At 32.0% G+C, this 21,822-nt stretch overlaps 1 protein-coding gene across 1 annotated transcript in view; it reads right to left on the bottom strand.

The window, feature by feature from the left end:
- LOC126768844 (protein FAM107B) overlaps positions 1-21,822 on the bottom strand; it is a 30,506-nt gene that overhangs the window by 3,315 nt on the left and 5,369 nt on the right. Inside the window, exons 2-3 of the mRNA XM_050487197.1 lie at positions 10,937-11,141; positions 3,971-4,074 (exon numbers count right to left, since the gene is read on the bottom strand). Of these exons, the coding sequence (XP_050343154.1) occupies positions 3,971-4,074; positions 10,937-11,141 (309 nt within the window). The remainder of the gene's footprint in view (positions 1-3,970; positions 4,075-10,936; positions 11,142-21,822) is intronic.

Raw genomic sequence — 21,822 nt, 5'->3', positions numbered from 1 at the left:
AAATTGCACAGGTGCATTGCCGGCTTTCAATGCAATATATATATTATCTGTGCTAATTTCTCTGACAATCGGCCAATCGAAAGATAGGAACGAGTTAGCAAATAGGAATTTCACTTTCATCCAACCGTGGTCACTGACGACTAGGGCCATGGGCAGTCACGGGAAACCCTAATTTTAAATTAAATCCGATATAGTAGACATTTATTGTGTAAACATGAACAATATAATTAAACGCGTTTTTTAAATAAATGATGAGTATTTATATTAATGACATTAACCGTATTTTTATTTTATTTGATTTGATGTTAAAATTTAATTAAAGAAATATTTAATGTTTATATCTAATATGTAAGATAAATAACGGCATTTAAACGTGAAAAATTAAGGCTAGAGTTGCTAGAACAAAAAATGTAATTTAACGTTTAGTTTATTTACAAAGTTACGTACTTTTTTCATTTACAATTCGTTTAAAACTGAAACATATCAATACGAAATAAACATTTCATTAATTGCATAATACAAATACATAAACACAATTACATTACGACGGACGGGTCGGTTGGCGTGGTTGTAAGTATCTACACTTATCTTTCACACAGAAGGTTGTGGGTTCGATTCCCACCCAGAACAGACAATTGTGCGCATGAACATGTCTGTTTGTCCTGAATCTGGGTGTCATGTATTTACAAAAGAAAAGTAGTATATGTAGTATATCTGGTTTTCATAGTACAGGCTCTGCTTAGTTTGAAATCAGATGGCCGTGTGTGAATAATGTCCCAGGATATTATTAAATAATATCAAAAATATGGCCATTACATTTTTAAAACATAAATATATGTATTTAGTTACATGCATATATTTATGTTTTAAAAATGATAAAAATTCCTGAGCTTATAAGAAGTTAAAAATTAATTTTTTATTAAAGTTTCATGATCATGACCAAGTTTTAATATTTTAATGAATGACAGCCCTAAACATAATGATTGACGGGGTGAACGTCCGATGCACCTGCACCAAACAACCGGATAGCGGCCGCCAAATATGCGGGAAAAAAATTATACCCACGGGTTGTGCGGTGAAATATTAAGCTGTCAAACTAGTCCTGGCACTCTCAACATATGTACATACAAAACAAAGCATCTGAATTTTTCACGGATGCCTGTTACCCATTCAAATTCTAGAAACAATAGACAACTTAAATGTGACGTATTATATCCATAATAAATACGATTAAAGTTTGCAATAATGCAATGTTCTTTTTAAATTATATTTTCTTTACATTTGACTGACTTTGACTTTATTTTCGTCATGTTAATGGCAACTAACCATGAAGTTTCGAGTGAATATTTTTCTTCTTTAAATAAATTAAAAATTAAAAACATTTTTTTCTTGAAATAAGTATACATTTTAACGTAGCCATTTTTATTTTCCATGTCACTTTTGTATTATTTATACAATTTTTGATATAATAGAAATATTGGCAAAACATGTTGTATTATGATTTCTTTATGCCTTTTAGGCACAAAATTAAACAGTAGCAATAAAATTAATAGGTTCGAATCTTTACGAACTATTTTAGATGAATCCTACATATATAAATTATGACGTAATTGATTATTCAAGAAAAGACATAAAACCTTAAGAAGGTGGCGGGCACCAACTAGATGCGGAAGGCGGAGGACAGGGAGCTTTGGCGCACCTTGGGAGAAGCCTATGTTCAGCAGTGGACAACGATTGGCTGTTGATTGATTTTGATTTTTTTGATTATTCAATGTATCCTTTAGCGATAATTTTTTTTTTATAGAATAGGAAGGTGGACGAGCATATGGGCCACCTGATGGTAAGTGGTCACCAAACGCCCTTAGACATTGGCATTGTAAGAAATGTCAACCATCGCTTATAGCCAATGCGCCACCAACCTTGGGAACTAAGATTTTATGTCCCTTGTGCCTGTAATTACACTGGCTCACTCACCCTTCAAACCGGAACACAACAATATCAAGTATTGCTGTTTTGCGGTAGAATATCTGATGAGTGGGTGGTACCTACCCAGACGAGCTTGCACAAAGCCCTACCACCAGTGAAATAATATTTTATCTGTGACGTTTACAGTTTTATTACAGAGACTGCAAAATTCACTCTTCATTATACGGTATAGGAAACGCAATTCAACCGGATAAAGCGCTTGCAGAACTCGGTCGCTCTTATCAAATTTCACATATCGAAATAGTATGCCAGGGCTGTGTGGGTTCACAACAAAAACCGGGTAGATTTTGCATAAAATAGTATTAAAATTATTTTAGCTAGATGATAAAAATAATTTCTACCTATAAGGACTATAACATTAAGCATCTTAACTAGGATATATAATATTATATTAAAAGTACATTTGTTACCAAATTATTAACTTTTTTTTTACGCTGAGAGATAGATAAGTATTCCGATATAGGGATGAAAAACTTAAACATTTTTAACTTACTTTTCTTTTAGAAATCGATAGATTTTTATAAATGAAAAATCTTTTCAGTATACATTTTAACTATTCAATTATTTGTTATTAATTGTAAAAAAATAATTGTACTTATAAAGTTATATAATAAAATCCTTATATGTTTGTATTAAAGTACGTCCATAAAAAATTGACATAAATTCTTAAGCACTTCATGTTATGATGTCTCAGCAATTAGTTACGAAATATGACATACCAAAGGTTACAGTTACGTTTCAACTTCCTTTTACACATTACAACATTAGTAAATGAATGAATGACTGCTTTGGTTTTATAACATACAAGTTTACGTTTCTAAGTTGACATACCTACCGACTATGATATATATACATACTCCATCTTCGTAGGCAATAACTAACATATATGTACATAAGATATTTAACACGTGATTGTTATATAATTGTATCTAATTGCGAATCGAAAATTGTCGTACATATATGTATTAGTATTGATCCCGCATTCTTAATAAAAAAATAGAAAGGAAACATACAATTCGTAAGGTTCTGTAATATATATGCTTATATTAAAGCACACAATAAATGCAAATTTTGACAACAAGCAATAATACATTATTATATTGTGATAATTCATATATCTAAGTTAATTTTTACTAGATTTTCTTTGTGTAACACTGTGTACCTCATACAATTTAATATTCGCGAGCCGTGAAATCGTGTAATGTCTTATCTACAATGACTTCATAGAGATAAGGCTAATTAATATTCAATTATTATTGAAGCGGCAAAAAGCGATTTGGCGACGAATTTAAAAAACGCTACTGTAAGTATTTTGGAAACCTGAAAAATATTAACATCATATAATTTACTCACATCGAACATTTAGTAGATATTTTTGTCGAGGTGCTTGTTAACTTGAGAAAAAATTGAAAAGGAATGTTTGCGTCAAATTCAGGAAAGGAAGGTTATACAATCAGCGAGTTCATGGATAGCACATCTTGGAACTGACACGATGGCCTCCTGGCTATTTCTTTGAAAATTGTAAACAATTAAAAAATGTAACAAAAACAAACCCGCTGAGTTACTTTCGCCGGTTCTTCTCAAGTTATTTCTTTTCCGAACAGATAGGAGATTTAAATTGCCAATCGATAAGTAAGTGTTATCCTCCTATAATGAATTAAGGAGTTTGAGTGTGTGTTTCAGTAGATAAAACGAAGACCACGCGTTTAATCTGGGCATCTGGGCAAGTACTACAGAGTATTTATGTGATTGTATTTTTTAGTTCGACGGTGAAAGAAAACAAAATAAGAAAACTAGCACTCATCGAATAAATATCCGCCATATATATGTACCACGATACCGCACTAGAGCGTGGTGGCTAAGTTCCAAATCTTTTTCTTACCAGGAGAAATTTCAGGACTATGACTTTATCTTACGTCCGATATTAAAATTGCTATCTACAATATTCATATGATAAAATTAATATCGCTCGCAAATTGTTTACCTGGTGTTTCTTTGTGGTCCTTTACTTGATTCATGAGCTGCTTCTCTTTATGTTTTGAAAGCGCCTTTTGAAGTTCGCTTTTTTGATTGAGAACATTTTTTCCTCTGTAACAGACAAACATTTTTTATTCATTAATCAGTTTACTCATTTTGAAACATTCGTTTGATTTGTTTCGAAATTGATATATTGGTTTAATAATATATAAGTTTATATATATGTGTGTGTGTGTGTGTGTGTGTGTGTGTTAAGCACATTTCTTTTAATAGAATTAAACATTTTACTATAGATAATTTAAGTTTAATGACTGCTATTTATAAACAGCATGGTGATCTAAACGAATACGTGTTAGAGTGGCGTAATATGATATAGACAGTCAACAACAGACTCGAGTTGATTGCGTATAATCTTATCAAACGTATTTTTCGCTACCATATAAGGCAATGTCGACTAAACGATAAGTGTTACAGATAGGCACAGAGAAATGTATCAAATTTAAATTTTCGTGCGATAATGACCTTATACATATTTTCATATGTGATTTGTACGAATTCGTATTATAATATCGTTTTATTATAAGCACTAAAGTCACAACAGGGTTTCGAACGCCTAGGCGTTAGATAGGTACATACCCGATGTTAAAAATGTAGTTGCAGTCCTTACCAAGTGAAATTTGAAAATAAATCATCAATAACTTACTATTAAATGTAAAAAAACTCTCCGAAAAATATCATGAAGTATTTTATCAACACTATATCATCATATCATGTATATGTTAAATGTGGTCAAAATAATACTAAAAAAATATTTCTATAAAATCTAAAATAGATTCTGACTTCAAATGTAAATACAAGCTTATCGAGCATTCTCTATTAATCGATTTACTTGTTTCAGATAAAATGTCGATTACTACAAGCAGCGGCTGCGAGGTCATTATGATATGATTGGGAATTACATCGATTAAAAAATTGCCTTAATAACTAACTAGTTTCCGCTCGCGGTATTATCCGCGTGTTGGGGGGTGAGGTCTGTTACGCAAGTGTTAAGTACCTTGTCCTTCTGCACAATGTTTGTGCAAAATTTTACAATGATCGATTAGTAGTGGGTCGTGAAGCGTAACAAACAAATTCACTTTCGCATTTATAATAGTTAGGATTATAATCAATCAATACTTACCTTAGCGACAAGGTATTATTATATAGTTGCGTTAACAGTGTCCACATTATTTCGCGAATGTTTCATAAGATATTGACGACACTAAAGAGTTAGATGCGTGCGGTCGTAAACGATTATTGAAACCGTTATCGAGTAACCAATAGTTACCCAGTTGTCTATGCCAGTTTATCTTTAATATCCGTTTCTCGATTCGGGGAATGATTATTATTATAATTTACATTTCATGATGATCTTATAGACAGTGTAATCGATAAACGAAATAATTATTTATTGGAACACCGTTATGATCATAAATAATAATTTTAGGACAAATAGGTGGTAGAGGGCTTTGTGCAAGTCCATCTGGGTACTCATCAGCTATTCTACCACTAAACAACAATAATACTAAGTATTGTTGTTGTTGCGTTCCGAGTTGAAGGGTGTGTCAGCCAGTGTGACTACAGGCACAAGGGGCAGCATATTCGCTTCGAAGGTAGGGGCACATTAGCGATGTAAGGAATGGTTAATATTTCTTACATCGCGAATGTCTATGGGCGATTATGGCCATTTAACATCAGGTGGCCAATTTGCCCGTCCGTATTCCTATAACATGAAAAAAATTATATACTCGTATATTCGCAAAACGAATCTACTAGCAAGTTAAAAATGTGCAATGTTTTATTTTTTTTTGTGTTAAAAGATTACGAATCGAAATAACAGCGCTATTCAGTCTTATATTATTTGAGACAAATTCGTTTCTAGACGTTTATTAATGTTTTGACAGTTAGTGACAGATAGCGTATTGAAAACGAACTCTTATCGTCTTCATATCAAACTATCTAACTAAACTCGCTTAGAATTACACAAGTAATTGAACGACAAATGACTTTACTCAACGACACTGTATTTTTTATTCAACTGCAACTCCTTCATAGCTTTCCCACGCCTACTACCTGCATGTGTGGAGTGAGGACTATTTAGTGGCGTGACGTCAACGACTTGGATTGTTTTGTTGCACATCTGTACCATTAGGAATGCAGATTGGATAAATATTACGATAATTTTAAGTAACTTAAGACGAACAATTTGTGTGAACCGTTTCTTACACAAATAATAATGGGAAATTTAACATCAATAATTTGGAATATAATACTAATACGAGTAAAGAAATCCTTTAAAATGCAATAATAATGTTATATTTAATGGTATTTGATAGTAACTGTTGATTCGACAATGCTGTTTAATATAATTCAGGGTGTTCAGTAAATTTAATATAATAAGCCATTTAGAAAATATATTTACTACTAGCCAGTACTAGCGTGGCTTAAAGATTCATCCGTGTTATATTACATGCACATGTCAAACACCTACTTGCCTACAATTCGCTGATCGGTTGACGTTTACAGTTATTGCTTCGCTCCGTAAGCTCATAGCCTAAATATATATACCATATAAAATGGGCTATATAAGGCAAATATATATTTTTTAATTAGGAATAGTACATTCAACAATACAAACTTTCCAGTTGCATGAAATTTATGGAAAAACACCCTTTTATTTATTTTACAGATTCAATTTGGTAAGTATTCATAGTAGTAACTTCAGGTATTTGAAAGCATTTTTTGTTGGTTGATATGTTTTGTTTGCACAAAATTATCACAAGCGTTTTTTACATTATTTCCTCAAACAGCTCAAAACATTATCATAGTAAAAATAAAACATCATTGGTTGATTTTATTTTCGAATATTTTTATGTATTTTTTATCGCAATATTATTTTTATATTAAATTACTACGATCCTTTACAACGCAAACCTAAAAAAATAATATTATTCCTCAAAAGTGTAATTTTACAGACATAAACCACCGTACCATTTTATTACATACGCATAATGAAGGTTAAATTATAAATTATCTAAATTCGTAATAACGATTCAATGCAAATAAGGCGGCATTATAAAAGTCCACTTTTAAAACACTTCTGGCGGAGTGTTTACTATTACTTTTCAATGATCCCGGTGATTCAACACCACCCGGAGGATAACTAAAACCGTCAATGCCAAATAACTAACAGCGCCTGTTTATTTTTGAAGCACGTTCGTATTTCCATAATAGCAACCCACGCCAGGTTTGCAACTAACTAAATGAGCGAAATTCTAGTACACTATTCGCATGTAATTGTTCATACGCATTGAAGAAATTAACTCAAGCCGTTGCAGCGTTCAATTTTGTGTATGAAATATAGATCTGACGAGTACTGAAATGAAATTTCCACGCCATTACCAGTTTCATCAGCAGGATTCAATTTCAGCTAATTGCCACCGACTTTACGGAACATCGCTGCCTATATTAGGATCTCTCACAGCTCTAACGCCGCTTGTATTTGAACACTGAATATAGGCCGTCTGAAGCATATATCGCGAACTAAATCTAGAAGGTAATCAGCGTATTCTCTGAAGCAAGAAACTAGTATTGCTATCATAAATATGTCTAACACAGGAGCTTGCATACACATCGAAATAAGGAAATATCGTTTGACTTTACGGCACCGACATTTACGGTGTAATACTTCATAAAATACTGAAATGTTCTTTCGTATAGAAATCAACAATAGATTAGAGAATGTATGAGAATGAAAAGAGTACATCGTTTTATTATAAATATGAAATACACTATATTATGATCTTACATTGATAGAATATTTAATTTAGGCTCGAGTAGGCATTATTCAATTCATTGTTGAAGAATACAGTAAGTATAGAATAGTTCCCGTTGGTGGAATTGCTTCCTTCCGCCGTGATGGCGGGCGACGCGGAAATCACTGACGGGAGGTCTCGACAAACTCAAATCACTGGGAAATAGGACTGAATCACAGGCCGAATGGATAAATGAAAATTTATATATAAAGTACAACATGCGGTCAATTTTCAACTCAAATTATGCTTTCTTGTGTGAAGAGATTAAGCTCAATATTATTTTAACACATAGAAATATAACAAATAGATAAAATAAACATATTTATTATTTTATCTTTAAAATGAAACAATAATATGTTTCATTTCATATATATCACTATTCAAAAAACATTTACATCGTGTTTTAATTTTTCTTTAATTGAATTATTCTGTATAATTATCCTCTTTTTGATGAGAAGGTTTGGAGCTTATTCCACCACGCTGCTCCAATGCGGGTATAATTATATCTATATATTTATCTTAACAATCACTTAATTCTATAAGATATATGATGTTATAATTGTAAAATGTTACTATTTTAATAATTGTGTCTTAATAAACAAATAAACTCTTATACAAACATTTGGCAAACTGCTATTCAAGTTATCGCGTACATATGCCGTTTCGACTTTTTGCGTTATATTCTTTTTGCGTCTAGGAATAACGCACATCATCAATACTGTTTACGGACAGATGTTCGATACTCAGTTGAGATGAGAACAGGATGTCGCGCACCTGTGCGTAGGATCAGGATAATAGATTAGCAAAAACTTATTTCTGAATATTGAAAATAAATATTCGGCAACCATAAGGGCGATATATATTGTAAATATGTTATACATAATTGGATGAGGAAATTATTTACACAAGCTTGACTATCTTTATAAATAAATATTTGATTTAATTAGTATTCTTTAAATAAATAACTGATTTCTGGCGTATTTTAATTCATATGGTATATAAGTTAGTTACATATATAGATAAAAATATAATATGAAAATTATCCAATCATTGTTTGAAGTTAGAAACAATAGACAATGAGAATCTCAAATTTTTCACATACTTATATACATATTTATGTTGTATAGCTCGGGTTTTGAACGGGGTTTAGTTACCTCGGAATCTACCAAATCAAATTCTTATTACTTTAGACATTGAGGAAGGATAGGCTATATAAATTCACGCTACGGCTCGTAGGTGGGTAAACAGCAATCATAAACAAACTATGAAACGGGCATGAGCAATCCAAAAACGTGGTTGAAATCGCGTGACATAGAAAAATAAATAATTCACCATTTTACTTTCAAATTACATAAATTAATATTATACTACACTATTGCATACTGGCAGGAATGGTTCATTTTTCGCCCAAAGAATCGCAATTGCGACTCTAAGGGGAAAAGCCGCTAGCAATCTTGCTGACATTCCACGCGGTCATTATTTTTATGTAAATTCTGCTACATGCAGTAATGATAATTTATAATTTTCGTTTTTAAGTAAGCTATACACCATACTTTCCTACTCTCAAGACACAGCTAATCCTTACTAATATTAAAAAGGCTAAAAATTGAGTTTGTTTGTTTGTTACCCTTTCACGTCTAACTACTTAACTGGTCATCACGAAATTATGCATATACGTTGTCAGGGATACAGAAAAGGACAAAGGGTACTGATCACTTCTCCCCCCTCATACGCACACACAAACACAGTTATAAATAAATGTCGCTTAATGATATCACAAAAAAACACATGTTGACGTAGCTCATTAGTAATCAAACAAGTTTACAATTATCATAATCTTGTTATTAGATATGTAACACGAATTTCTTTTCAGATATAAATCACGTGATCGATTTGTGTAATAATTCAAGTAAGTCAGTATATCAGACCAAGTTGGAAGGGTTCTGTATATAATGAAATACATGAACGAACTTATTCCTAACGTTTTGTATTATATTTATTGAAAACAAACTTTCGATTTATAGGATATTATATATTATATTTCTTTGCTATTATAATAAATATTCATTATTATAATAATAATTCATTATGATTTACTCTGAACCATCGACTTGCATAATTTAATTTAAAACTATACAAATAACAACAAACGAAAGGATAGACTTGAACCAAATAAATTTCTTTGTTGACTGCGAATCTCTAAAAATGGCTCACACAATCACTACGAGACATAATTGACATAGTAATTTAATTTTACCACTAAAATTCCATACTTTATTACTTTAGATTAAGAAGTTAGAATGTTAGATAAGAGTTTGATTATCATCTACAAATAGCAATATTAGAATTACGACAAATTCTAAGAATTATATACGCAATATATGTTTTTAACGTCTTGTAATATTTACAGAGCTAAGGTTTCTTTCTCGTAGAAAAGATATAACACGGCCATGTCACCTTGCGATCTTTGAAGAACCTTTTGAGGAGACACAAAGTGCTTTCAGAAGGGCTTTACAATGGACAAAGACGCCAGCGTCAGACGGTAGGTACACTCAACATCTTGAGCTGACAAATGGTTAGCCTCTCAGATATTAAACTTTTTTATATACATTTTATTTCAGACATTTTTCTGAGATTCTATATGACGATCTGACGTCATATATATTTGGAAGTGTAATATGCAAACAAGTACAAGCTATGAGCTGGATGAAACTAGTTTGAAGCAAATTTGTATTCCTTTGTTTTATACAATTTTATCTATTACGAATATAAATTATACTTGTGGGTTTTTGATATGCCTAGCAACGCCTCATCGCAATTAGATCTTAATCTTAAAAACAAAAAGAAAATGCCGCAACGAAATAAAAAATATACGTACTGTAGATATAACATTTGATACAGTTAGTCGAGTCTAAATCGCTCAACGCTAGACAAACTGCCTGTTGATGTTAATGTCCCGAGTTCAACTCTGATCCATTGGTTAATTTATCAAACCAACTTTTAGCACGAGCAATAGCGCGTATCAAAATGTAACAAAATATCTGTAATGTCTTTTATACGTCATTTTATAAATGTGGTAATAAGGATGATTATCGAAAAATTTCAAATTTGATACTTACATTTTTTGATTAAACATTAGCTCTCTATGCAAATCCATACGCAGAGGGTTGTCCAGGCAGGGGTTCTGCAAGCGGCGCGGCGCGATGAGGCCGTCGCCCGCACCCTCGCCCTCTTGCACCATCTCCACGGCTCCCAGACTTATATTGGACAGCGTGGGACCGATGCCCACGCCACCGCACTCTTTCAATGTACCCACTGCCAGTACTGTGGACAAAACAAATACATATTAGTATTATAATATTGTTTTTTCATGTATAAATATACATGGAAATACACATTTTTATAAAATTTATTATATTACTTTGCGGTCCGGTAAGACATTTAAATACTAAACAAAAAATTCAATTAAATTCAAAACAATTTAAACAAAAAAGAATTTCTCATAATTATGACGTCAATTGTCTGATTGTATTTTTATTTTAAATTATTATAAAATTAGCACTCAGGTGATATTAATAATTAAAGAATTCAAAGTTACTGGCCATTATATTTTCACATGCATTGTTTAACATTGGTTTTTTATAACCCCCGAACACCTTAAGCGTAATACAAACGATTACAAGACAAAATAATCTTGTGAATCAGCGATGATATCATCACATTTAGGATACGTTTTGCTAGTGTTTCGTAACAAAATTCAAATCAAATGAGAAGCCTGAACGCCCAAAGCACGATAAAACTTGCTTTGTTTTTAACTTGTGACATTAACGAGGGATAAAACCCGCCAAGTGCAAATGTATATCGCAAGCCTATCTAATCTAAAATCACTGCAATTGATTAAACCTTTCAAACAGATTATCTAACTAAGCGCTCGAATATTTTCTTTCACATTAAAAGTATTTTCAAGCGTCACCTGACGCACATTAGTTTTAGGAAAAACCTTTAACCTCAAAACAACATTTTTAGGAAAAAACAACAATGTATTAGATTTATAACTAAAATATAATACACATGTAAGTACATTTTTTTTTCACTTTCGTTACCTACGAGTAAATAGAATTAAGTAATTTTAAATCATCTATAAACCTTCATATAGCAATTTCCATAAAGCTGCGTTCTAGATTCTTTAACATTATAACATAACACTCATCAATTGTTAGTTCAACTCCCGAGTTGGCGCAGTTTCAAAGGAATGTACAGTAATCGCTACTACTATTCAACGATCCACAACGTTCCCTTCATCTATGACCTATAAAAGTATTTCATAAAATAATATTTCAACCTTTCTCTAACAATAATTTGGCACGCAATTAACGGATACATAATTATTTTGAGAGGGTAGTTGAACTTATATTGCTACTCAAATAATTTAACCACTGGCTCCTGGCTCGTTATCGTACGCCATGACCCCGTTTCCTGTACTTCGGACAAATTAAAATACCAGTAAATATAAACTTTAAAAATCATTTAATAACGAGGACCAAAGTTTAACGCTCGCTGAAAAAGTGTTCCTAGTTTTTCCAACGAACGACAGCACTATTTATTAACTGAAACATTTTGACTTCTAAATCAAGTTAATTGGCAATTTCATAGATCTCAGTACACTTTTACTTGTTAGTAAATCTGAAATCATCATCCGAATTTCTTGCAAAGCGGCCAATATCAATAACTATCCAACTGTTAAGGTGATAAGTTAAATGTTTTGGCACTCACTTTGGTGAATATGTAAATACAGGTTTACTTTCATTGACCGATGGAACCGGAGAGAGATCAGACGCAGGACTAACGGCTTCACGTGCTTACCGAGGCATTTTAGCACCACTTACTTTAACATCAGATTGCTAATAAGAATTTCTGTACAGAAAAACTATAATATTTTTTACGCACAGTCAGAGATTTGAACACAGGACAGCGGAATATGTCACTACAATTCTAATAAATATTTATCAGTCTCTTAACTTTGTAGTAAGAGGAAATTTTATGTAACAACCGTTACCAGCAGGAAACAATGACGACTATCCACTTATAGATATAGGTGTGTAACTTGACTTGATTTATTTTTGATATTGTGTTGAATATTTAAAATTTAAATGTTAAGTCTTTAGTCAAATGGATTTTAATCTATAAAAATATCTAAATAGGTTGGGTTAAAAGAGGGTTTGCTGAAGAGTTACAGACGTCATAATGGTCAATAGTTTCGGACATAAAAAAGATAAGCAAAACAGGACATACACATCAACAAAGGATAGCCAAACTATGACACATATTCATTTGAAAATAATAGTAAAAAAAACATGTAATACTAACAATTAATTGTGGATTGAATGCATAATTATATGATAGTATAAGTATAACACACCATACCTATTTAATAGGATATTCAAACATAAGTCGTTTTCAAGGTATTCAACTTTGAGTTAAAAAAAGGTTATAATAAAAAAATATTTGAGTATTTTACTGCTAAGATGATCGTTAATTAGTTAGAGCATAAAAATGTTAAAGCGAGATTAGTTTCATGAAATAACTAATTTATTTTAAACATCAATGAAAGGAATGCCTATAATTTTCACGCGCCAAAGTAATGAGAGGTTCATTAAAGTGTGAAATTGCAACGTTTTAGTATTATCGGCGCAGAAAGTAAGCCATTCGCAATACGGGAAACAAATACACTACCGCTTCGGACGATGTACTTCTACGAGCGGAAGTTTGCATGACAAATACGATTTTACGTATTATCATGTAATGTTTTAATGCTACATTAATTACTATTTGTAAAAAGTTTTAATAATAGGATTTGAACGAAAGCGTCACGTCGCGATTTTAATATTTTATTTATTAAAGTTTCCGCCGGCGTCTTCGCCCGCCTGTGTGACGAGGCGAAAGTTAAGGACCATAATATGTCCTTATCTATACCCTTGAGGTAAATGCAAAATTTCATGATGATAGGTTGAGTAGTTAAGACGAAAAGCGTCGTAAAGAAGTAAGCTAATTTACACATTCATAATATTAATTAGGATTTGACTAACTTAACATAGTAGTACTTGCTATATAAGTGCAATAAAAATCGTAACTTTCCATTCTCAAACGACGTAGAATATTCAAGAAAAGAAACAAACATTTTTATTAGTTTCCGATATCTATTTACCTACATATTATCGTAAAATGCTTAACACACAGCTTCGTCATTAAAACCCGTATTTATGAGTAAATTGTAAATTCTATCTATAAAAAGTTTAAAGAAGCGCCCTTGAAAGGTTATATTTACGTTGCCATACAAACAGGGCGCGCTTATTGAACCAGACTTCGTTGAAGGTCAATGCGTGCAGGTGCCAGAGAAAATCCATCTCAAGGTTTAAAAAACAGGAACGGTCCCTATAATAACCAAAACCTTACAAGCATATTACAATGTGTCTTTAAAAAAATTATTGCTGTATCTAAAATATTTTAAGCAATAATTTCTTTTTTTCTTTCTTTCAATGTGGTCACCACCGCCCATATTATATTAACCATCCCTTACATCGCCATTACGACATCAACCTCGGGAACTAAAAAAATATTTCACTTGGGCCTGTATTTACACTGACTCACTCTCATTTCAACCCAGAACACAATAATTATAATAGGTATTGTACTACTGTTTAGCGGTAGATTATATAATGACTGGGTGCTATCTATAAAGGCAAAAAGCCCCACCATCAAGTAAATATATTATAAATGAAATATTTTAACAATAAATTGGGGCAATGTTTTGCACACTTATAAAGTATTTGTTTTATCGCCAACCGGAATATCCTCCCTCGCTGCATTTCTCTACATCGATAATAATAAATCGGTTAAAATTATACATACATTCAACTTTAAACTTAGAAATTTCATAGTAAACAAGACTTTTTAAAATCTTTTAATACTCAGTTAAAGAAATAGTTCTTATTTACGGATATTACGTAATCGAGTAAACCACTTAAATACACAACGTAAGATTTCATAGTACATATTTGTACTTATAACACCTGGATATAACATTTAATATGTATACATATACACGAGAATTTTATCTTCAGTACACTTGATAATGAAATTAAAGGGACTGTTTAAGCATTATACAATATGGGGACTTAGATAAAAGGCGCAGATGTCACATTGTATATACACTTTGTATGTATGTTATGGTACGTATCTGATAAAAATGTATACTGTATACATATTAATAAAGTTCCTAAAATATTCCGTAAGTATGATTGTCAGATTTCCTAAATACGAAAGTTTCATTTATCGAGAGATACTTAGCCTGACCCCTGACCTACGACTATTTATAGAACCCCATCTAACGTATTGCTTCAGCAAGGTCGAACCAGTGCTCATTTGCTGAAACAATTGACGTCACGATACGTCTAAAGGTCACACCGTCAATCTTGTTAACGACATCGTAATATTTACGCCTATACATCCACCTATTTTTTATAAAAACATTTAATTCTCTCGCAATTAAACATAAGTTTTCAAACCCATTGTTATGAGGGGCTCTGCTTGATGAAAATGCTTTTGAATACCTTCTTCCGAGATTTTCCATTTCTCAACGCTTTCAGTGTAAAGCGACGTATGAAAAACTGTATTTAGTTTGTGTAGGAATTACGCAATAATTATTATTATAAAATTTTGAAAATGGAATGATTTAAAAATTATTTTTCAAGAAAAAATATATGCTGACGAGCAGTATATCAATTAAATTATGTTATATATGGCATTGTTATTCACAATTTCTAACATTAATATTAAGCCTATTTACTAATTTTACAGACAAACTAAATTTAAAAAATCCTACGCATTATGTACTTCGTATATCCCCCTGACATTGAATACAATAGACATGCAAATGGACAAATGGACATCACAGGGATTACTCCCATATCTTTTTGACCAAATGAGATTACTCGCCCCTTTAATTTGAACCGACGATTGCTATGCAAATTTTAATCTCCTATTCAAAAGATAAATCAATATAATATTAAGTCCGAACACATGTAGAGGAAAAACGACATAACTTTCATCATTAGTATCATCGCTTAATTACACATACTTTCATTATGAGAAAAATCAAATTATACCATAATGGCTGGATGATATCTCTAATGGATAATAAATATGTATATAATGTATTCGTCTGATCTTTCATATAACTACTTAAGTGGATTAATCTAATAAGAGCCATCATCGACGAAGCGCTCCCCAACTGGAGAGAATTAATGTCGTTAGGTTATTTGATACTTTAACAGTTTGCTAATAAATTGACTGCCGAGCATCTATTCGAGTCTCTCTCAATTGTAAAATTAATATTGTTTACTTTATATGTATAGTAATTTCAATAATTATTTTATTATTAAGTTTAGTCAATGTAGACTATTGAAGAAAAATATATTTGAGTCTTTTACGTTTAAAATTTTATACCTACATAATAAAATATTAACTATATTTTTTATGCTCAATTTTGAAATACTGTATACATTATAAGAGCATTTAAAGACCAAATATTACGACGCTACATTGAACATGTAGTATACGTTAAGAAAACTATTCCATTATGAATAATAAACCATCCCCACAGCCACCGCGAAGCAGTTGCTTATGGAAAAATACAAATACCCATAAAAATTCAATTATATCACTTAAATATTTTTTTTAAAATAATCTTTTTAGTTTGTAGATTTTATCTTTGATATTAAAAAAAAATAGATAGATAAATAAAATAATATTGTAACTTTTCTTTAAGCTTTGGTTTTAAAAAACATTTTATTTGTCTATTGTTATTGCCTTTTAACGAGACGGTGCATGCAATATCAAGAAAAACTATGAGAAGTGGGACGAAGCCGAAGTGGGCCAACCTCCTTTTAAACTTCAATCGCTCCACATTTTTTGCATTGCGTCACATTAATGGGAATTCCTGAATATAGTTTACGCTTCGGATAACCATTACAAAACAGGCGTAACTCTCAAACAAAAACGTATCATGCTTACGTGCCGACAAAAACGCATAGTTATATTATTTTGAGAAGTCGTTTGAAAGACGAGCGCGGTAGTGGAGTCGTGAGTTTACAGCCAATAAATTTTTAAGATATGGTTTGTATTTCAATGTAACACTCAAGAGTATTATATTTACAAACTCTATAAGTTACAAGAGTTTCGTTCAATTAAAAATATTCTTTATTTTAAGGGTATAAGAATCAAAATGTTACGAACGTACTATCGGCAATAAATCGTTAAAAATAATCGAAATAATTTGAAGAACATTTTAAAAAAGATATAAAGCAGGTGATGACTCAAACAATCACTGTTTGAATCCCCTTGGATGACATGTCATTCAATCAATAAGCTACTTCCTGATGCGGGCGTGTTACTTATTAAAGTTGATGACAGTCATAGCATTAATGCTTCGTTTTCTCGTGGGCCTCAAAGGACGAGGTCAAATAATAATAATCGAATGGACCCCAAGACATTGTTACACGCATACTACGTCTAATGAAACTAATAGAAGTCCATTGTTTTAATTAGCACTTCTAGGTCACCGTTCACTAAAGATTTAAAGCATAAGGCAAATGTACATACTTAACTCTGTTAATATGTGGCTCAAAAATAAACAATACAATTTACCTTTTGTTTATCTTATGGTTTATCTTTAGTACCTAAGGATTTCGTATAGATATAATTCATGTAAAATTTTACTACGTAAGTTTACGTTTAATGTTACAACACAAACATACAATTTATTTTAGGGCGTTACTTGCAACAAATAATGGTCCGGTTAGAAACAAATAGGGTGTGGAAAGGAAAGGGTTGAAAAACGATTTAGGGGACGATGGTAAAGTAGATCGCCAGCACACACTAGATACGATTAGTAATTGAAGTCCAAGCTAGTTCGCATGTATTTTACTTTGTTTTATTTATTAATTCATTCCATTTATAAATTTATATAAAGTTCACTAAACATTATATGCTTTGTAATCTAGGTGTACTACTATAATAAAGCTGAAGTTAAACGACATTGAAACATGCTTTTTATTTAATAGTTCAATTCTTCAGGAAGGTTTATAGAATACTTAACATCACTACGGTCCACGAGGACGGAGCAGGAACGATGACACGGGTAAAACCTAGCAGAGCAGCTAGTTTATGTTCATTTTGGACAACTTGTATTCTGTGGTCTCAAGCATTGTTCATATGATTGAACTCTTGTTGTCGTAACGATTAAGTTAGTGGCGCGCGAGTTTTATCGCATAATTTTATTTACTCAAACAATGCTGCGAGTTTGCCAGCAGTTCAATAAAGACAACATTTTTTTAAATAATTAACTGAGACCGTACTCATAAAACAGTCAAGGTATTTCTTTCCTTAGTGGTTTTCTTTAACGTTTTACGGTCAAGTGCCTGAATTTACAAGACGTTAAGCGGATTAGATGGATATTGCACGTGGAAGAAGCCATCATGTAAACCGATTTATCACATACTTTTGCACACGTTTTGTTAACTTTTACCGTATTCTTTGGAACATTTTAAATCTATAATAATATTATAAATTCGAAAGTAACTCTGTCCTGTGTCCTGTCCGTCTGTTGCGCTTTCACGGCTATGCCACTTTAAAGATTTTGATAAAATTTTGTATAAAGCGGGCTTAGACCTCATGGAAGAAAATGCAGTATCTTTTTAAACATAACACTTGCCTCTCAAAAACTATTTAATATTTAAAATACATATGTACATTGAAAGATGAATCTGATTTACATCGTCGTTGATTGCGCTCGCTTTTATGTTTGAACATAAATAAGAAATATTTTTCTATAGATTAAATCCACTTGACGTAAGAAAAAATCATTTTCGCATCAGAAACGATTAATTTTCATAAAAGTTTAGTCCTAAATATAAAAATAACTTTTAAAAAACATACAGGTACATTCGCAAACTCGATTTCAATCAATGAATGAATATTTAGCAAGCTGTCATTTGGAATATATATTTTGCTAATTATGAAGTTACAGTAATACAAACAATTTGAAATCAAAATATATCGGTTAAGATCCACGTATCTAGCCGCTAGGCACCTCCAGTAACCAGTAACAGCCTGTTAATGTCCCACTGCTGGGCTAAGGCCTCCTCTCCCTTTTTGGGGAGAAGGTTTGGAGCTTATTCCACCACGCTGCTCCAATGCGGGTTGGTGGAATACACATGTGGCAGAATTTCGATGAAATTAGACACATGCAGGTTTCCTCACGATGTTTTCCTTCGCCGAAAAGCACGAGATGAATTATACAGTTATAATTAACAGAAATTAAGCACATGAAAATTCAGAGGTGCTTGCCCGGGTTTGAACCCACGTTCATCGGTTAAGATTCACGCGTTTTTACTTCGGCATATCGTAAATATAATAAACATCACGAGATATTTTATTCATAGAATATCAAGGGTTAATTGTTTAAAATATAAAACAAATGTTTGCCTAATTTTGTTAACTTCATTGAAAAGCATTAAAACACCTTAAAGATAATATTAAACGTAAAGCTATCACCGATTCGAAATATATAAATACTACCACGAAGAACCGACGAGAACTTTAATTTTAACTCTTTTCTATCATTTTCATCATAAAAATATGTAATTAAATACAAGTAAAATCATGCGTGCACGAAAATCCTACCAGAAATCAACAATTACTAACATTTTATCATAAGACAGTTAGTATATGTATAACTTACATAATTATATTTCCGAACGGTAATGATTTATTACATATTTCGAACGCAAATTGTTTTGAAGACATAAAATCATTTTGTAATTCTAACATAAATACATAGGTAGATATTCTACTGGTTCAAACATTTGAAAAGTGGAAACGCTCATAAATCATTGTGACAAAGCGACTCATTCGTTTCAATACAACGCCTCTGTATTTGTATACAAGTCGTGTCTCATAAATGGGACGTACTGAATATGCCGGCATAGACTTTGATGATAACCTTGTCTCGTTACAATAATTAGGTAAATAATGTATAATAGAAATTTTCTTTTCTTCGTTATTCTCCCCGCTTCGTTTAGCGTGAATAATGTTTTATTTTATGAATAAAAAAATAAGTATTTATCCTATTAGTAAAAGTTTATTCTGTTAAGCATTATATGCGATTGAATAACACATATTAACCACATAAGCTTTCGTAAATTATAAAATTAAAGTTGAATTTATTTAAGAAATACAGAAAATATTTTTGATACTCTAATAGATTGCTATTTATAAACTAAACACCTATTTTAACTAACAAGGTTACACAAGAATTTAAAATATTCTGTTTCAGGGAATATAATTAAGCGGCTAGTAAACTTTGATAGTCGTTTTAAATTGCACGAACTGCCTACAACCACTTCCAAACACGGCAATGTACGGCGGTAATGCTTATCCCGTAACCCAAATGCATCTTTATGAGGCGAGGCCCTTAATGGGTCTAGCAATGATATGCGATATCGGAGCGCAACGCATAATTTGCAAGCATCAAAGGCACCTGCTTTATCAATACTAACATAGCTAAAAATTAAAAATTAAACGTAGAACATATCGGACAGTCGTATTTAATAAATTTAAATTTGTTAAATACTTAACTTAAAACTTATAATTTTTTCTTATAATATAATATTATAAATTCGAAAGTAAATGTGTCTGTCTGTTACGCTTTCATGGCTAAACCACTAAACTAATTTTGATAAAATTTGGTATGAAGCAAGTTTGAACCCCAAGGCTACTTTTACCTAATACTTTACAACTCCGGCGAAGTCGCGTCCTTTTCGGCCACTGCAACCGTGCTCAAGACTAGCCAAGACATATTATAGAAAACAAGAGTTTGCTCAAACACTCCTTCGCCCTCGCTATACTCTCACTCTCATAATAATCCAAAGAAAAACGCGATAGCTTCTTGATGGCCCAACCCGAATGATGAATCTGGAAATTCGCTGGCTTATAAGCTAACCACTAGATCAACAAGTCCGTGTTCTAAATAAATAAATATTACTGCTTCATTGGTCAAGTTGCTATCTTATGTAAGGCCGCAGACCCGGAGGTCCTGGATTCAAATCCCAGGTCGGGCCAATAAAGTTATCGAGTTTTTATGTCGAAAATTCTCAGTAGCTGCCCGGAGTCTGGAAGTTGGAAGTGTGTACTGTCTCGGAAAGCACGTAAAGCGAAAGTAAAAAGTGTATCTATGTTTGCGCACACACTTGTGCACTATAATATATCCTGCGCTGTTGGCTTATCTCTCTTGCGATTGCCCGCTGTGGCCGAAATCGGTCCGGAGGATATTATTATTAAATCAACCTCCAGTCATGTTTTGCACAAGTCAGTAATCTTTATATTACTTATAATTTTATTTCACAAAATAATTTTATTCCATTAACAAATAAGCGTTCCCGGTTGATTGCGTGATGCGTATGAATTTAGCAAATAACATCAAAATAGTAACGGTATTCATTTATTGATGTATCGATATTACGAGTTATAAAGCCGCATTTTCCAATTAGTAATATTCGTAAAAGAAAATATTTTAAAAATAGCAGTACTAAATCAGTTTCATACAAAATCCTACACATATTCACTTAGAAGGAAGGCTGTAGGATAGTCTCGTTGACTTTAGTGCCGTATACTAAATCAGTTTCAACGTAACCGTTAGTGACGTCAAATTCCAGAAGGGAAAAAAATCTTAGTATTTCTATTAGATACTAATAATACTATTAAGAATAAGTCGCTAAGAGAGCAATCTCTATACAACCTTTGGGTAAATGGTTACGAGATTAATAATAATTCATTATAATGTTATTTTTAGTTTTCGTAATTAGAAGAACAACGACGATGTTTATTATAGTTTTGTTCAACAAAAACGGTTACTGTTATAATGGTGGTAACGTGGTACGATAACTCA

Source organism: Nymphalis io, chromosome 5 (genome assembly GCF_905147045.1).
Source record: "Nymphalis io chromosome 5, ilAglIoxx1.1, whole genome shotgun sequence".
In the NCBI taxonomy this organism is placed as follows: Eukaryota; Metazoa; Arthropoda; class Insecta; order Lepidoptera; family Nymphalidae; genus Nymphalis; species Nymphalis io.
This window is presented reverse-complemented; position numbering and strand designations above follow the sequence as displayed.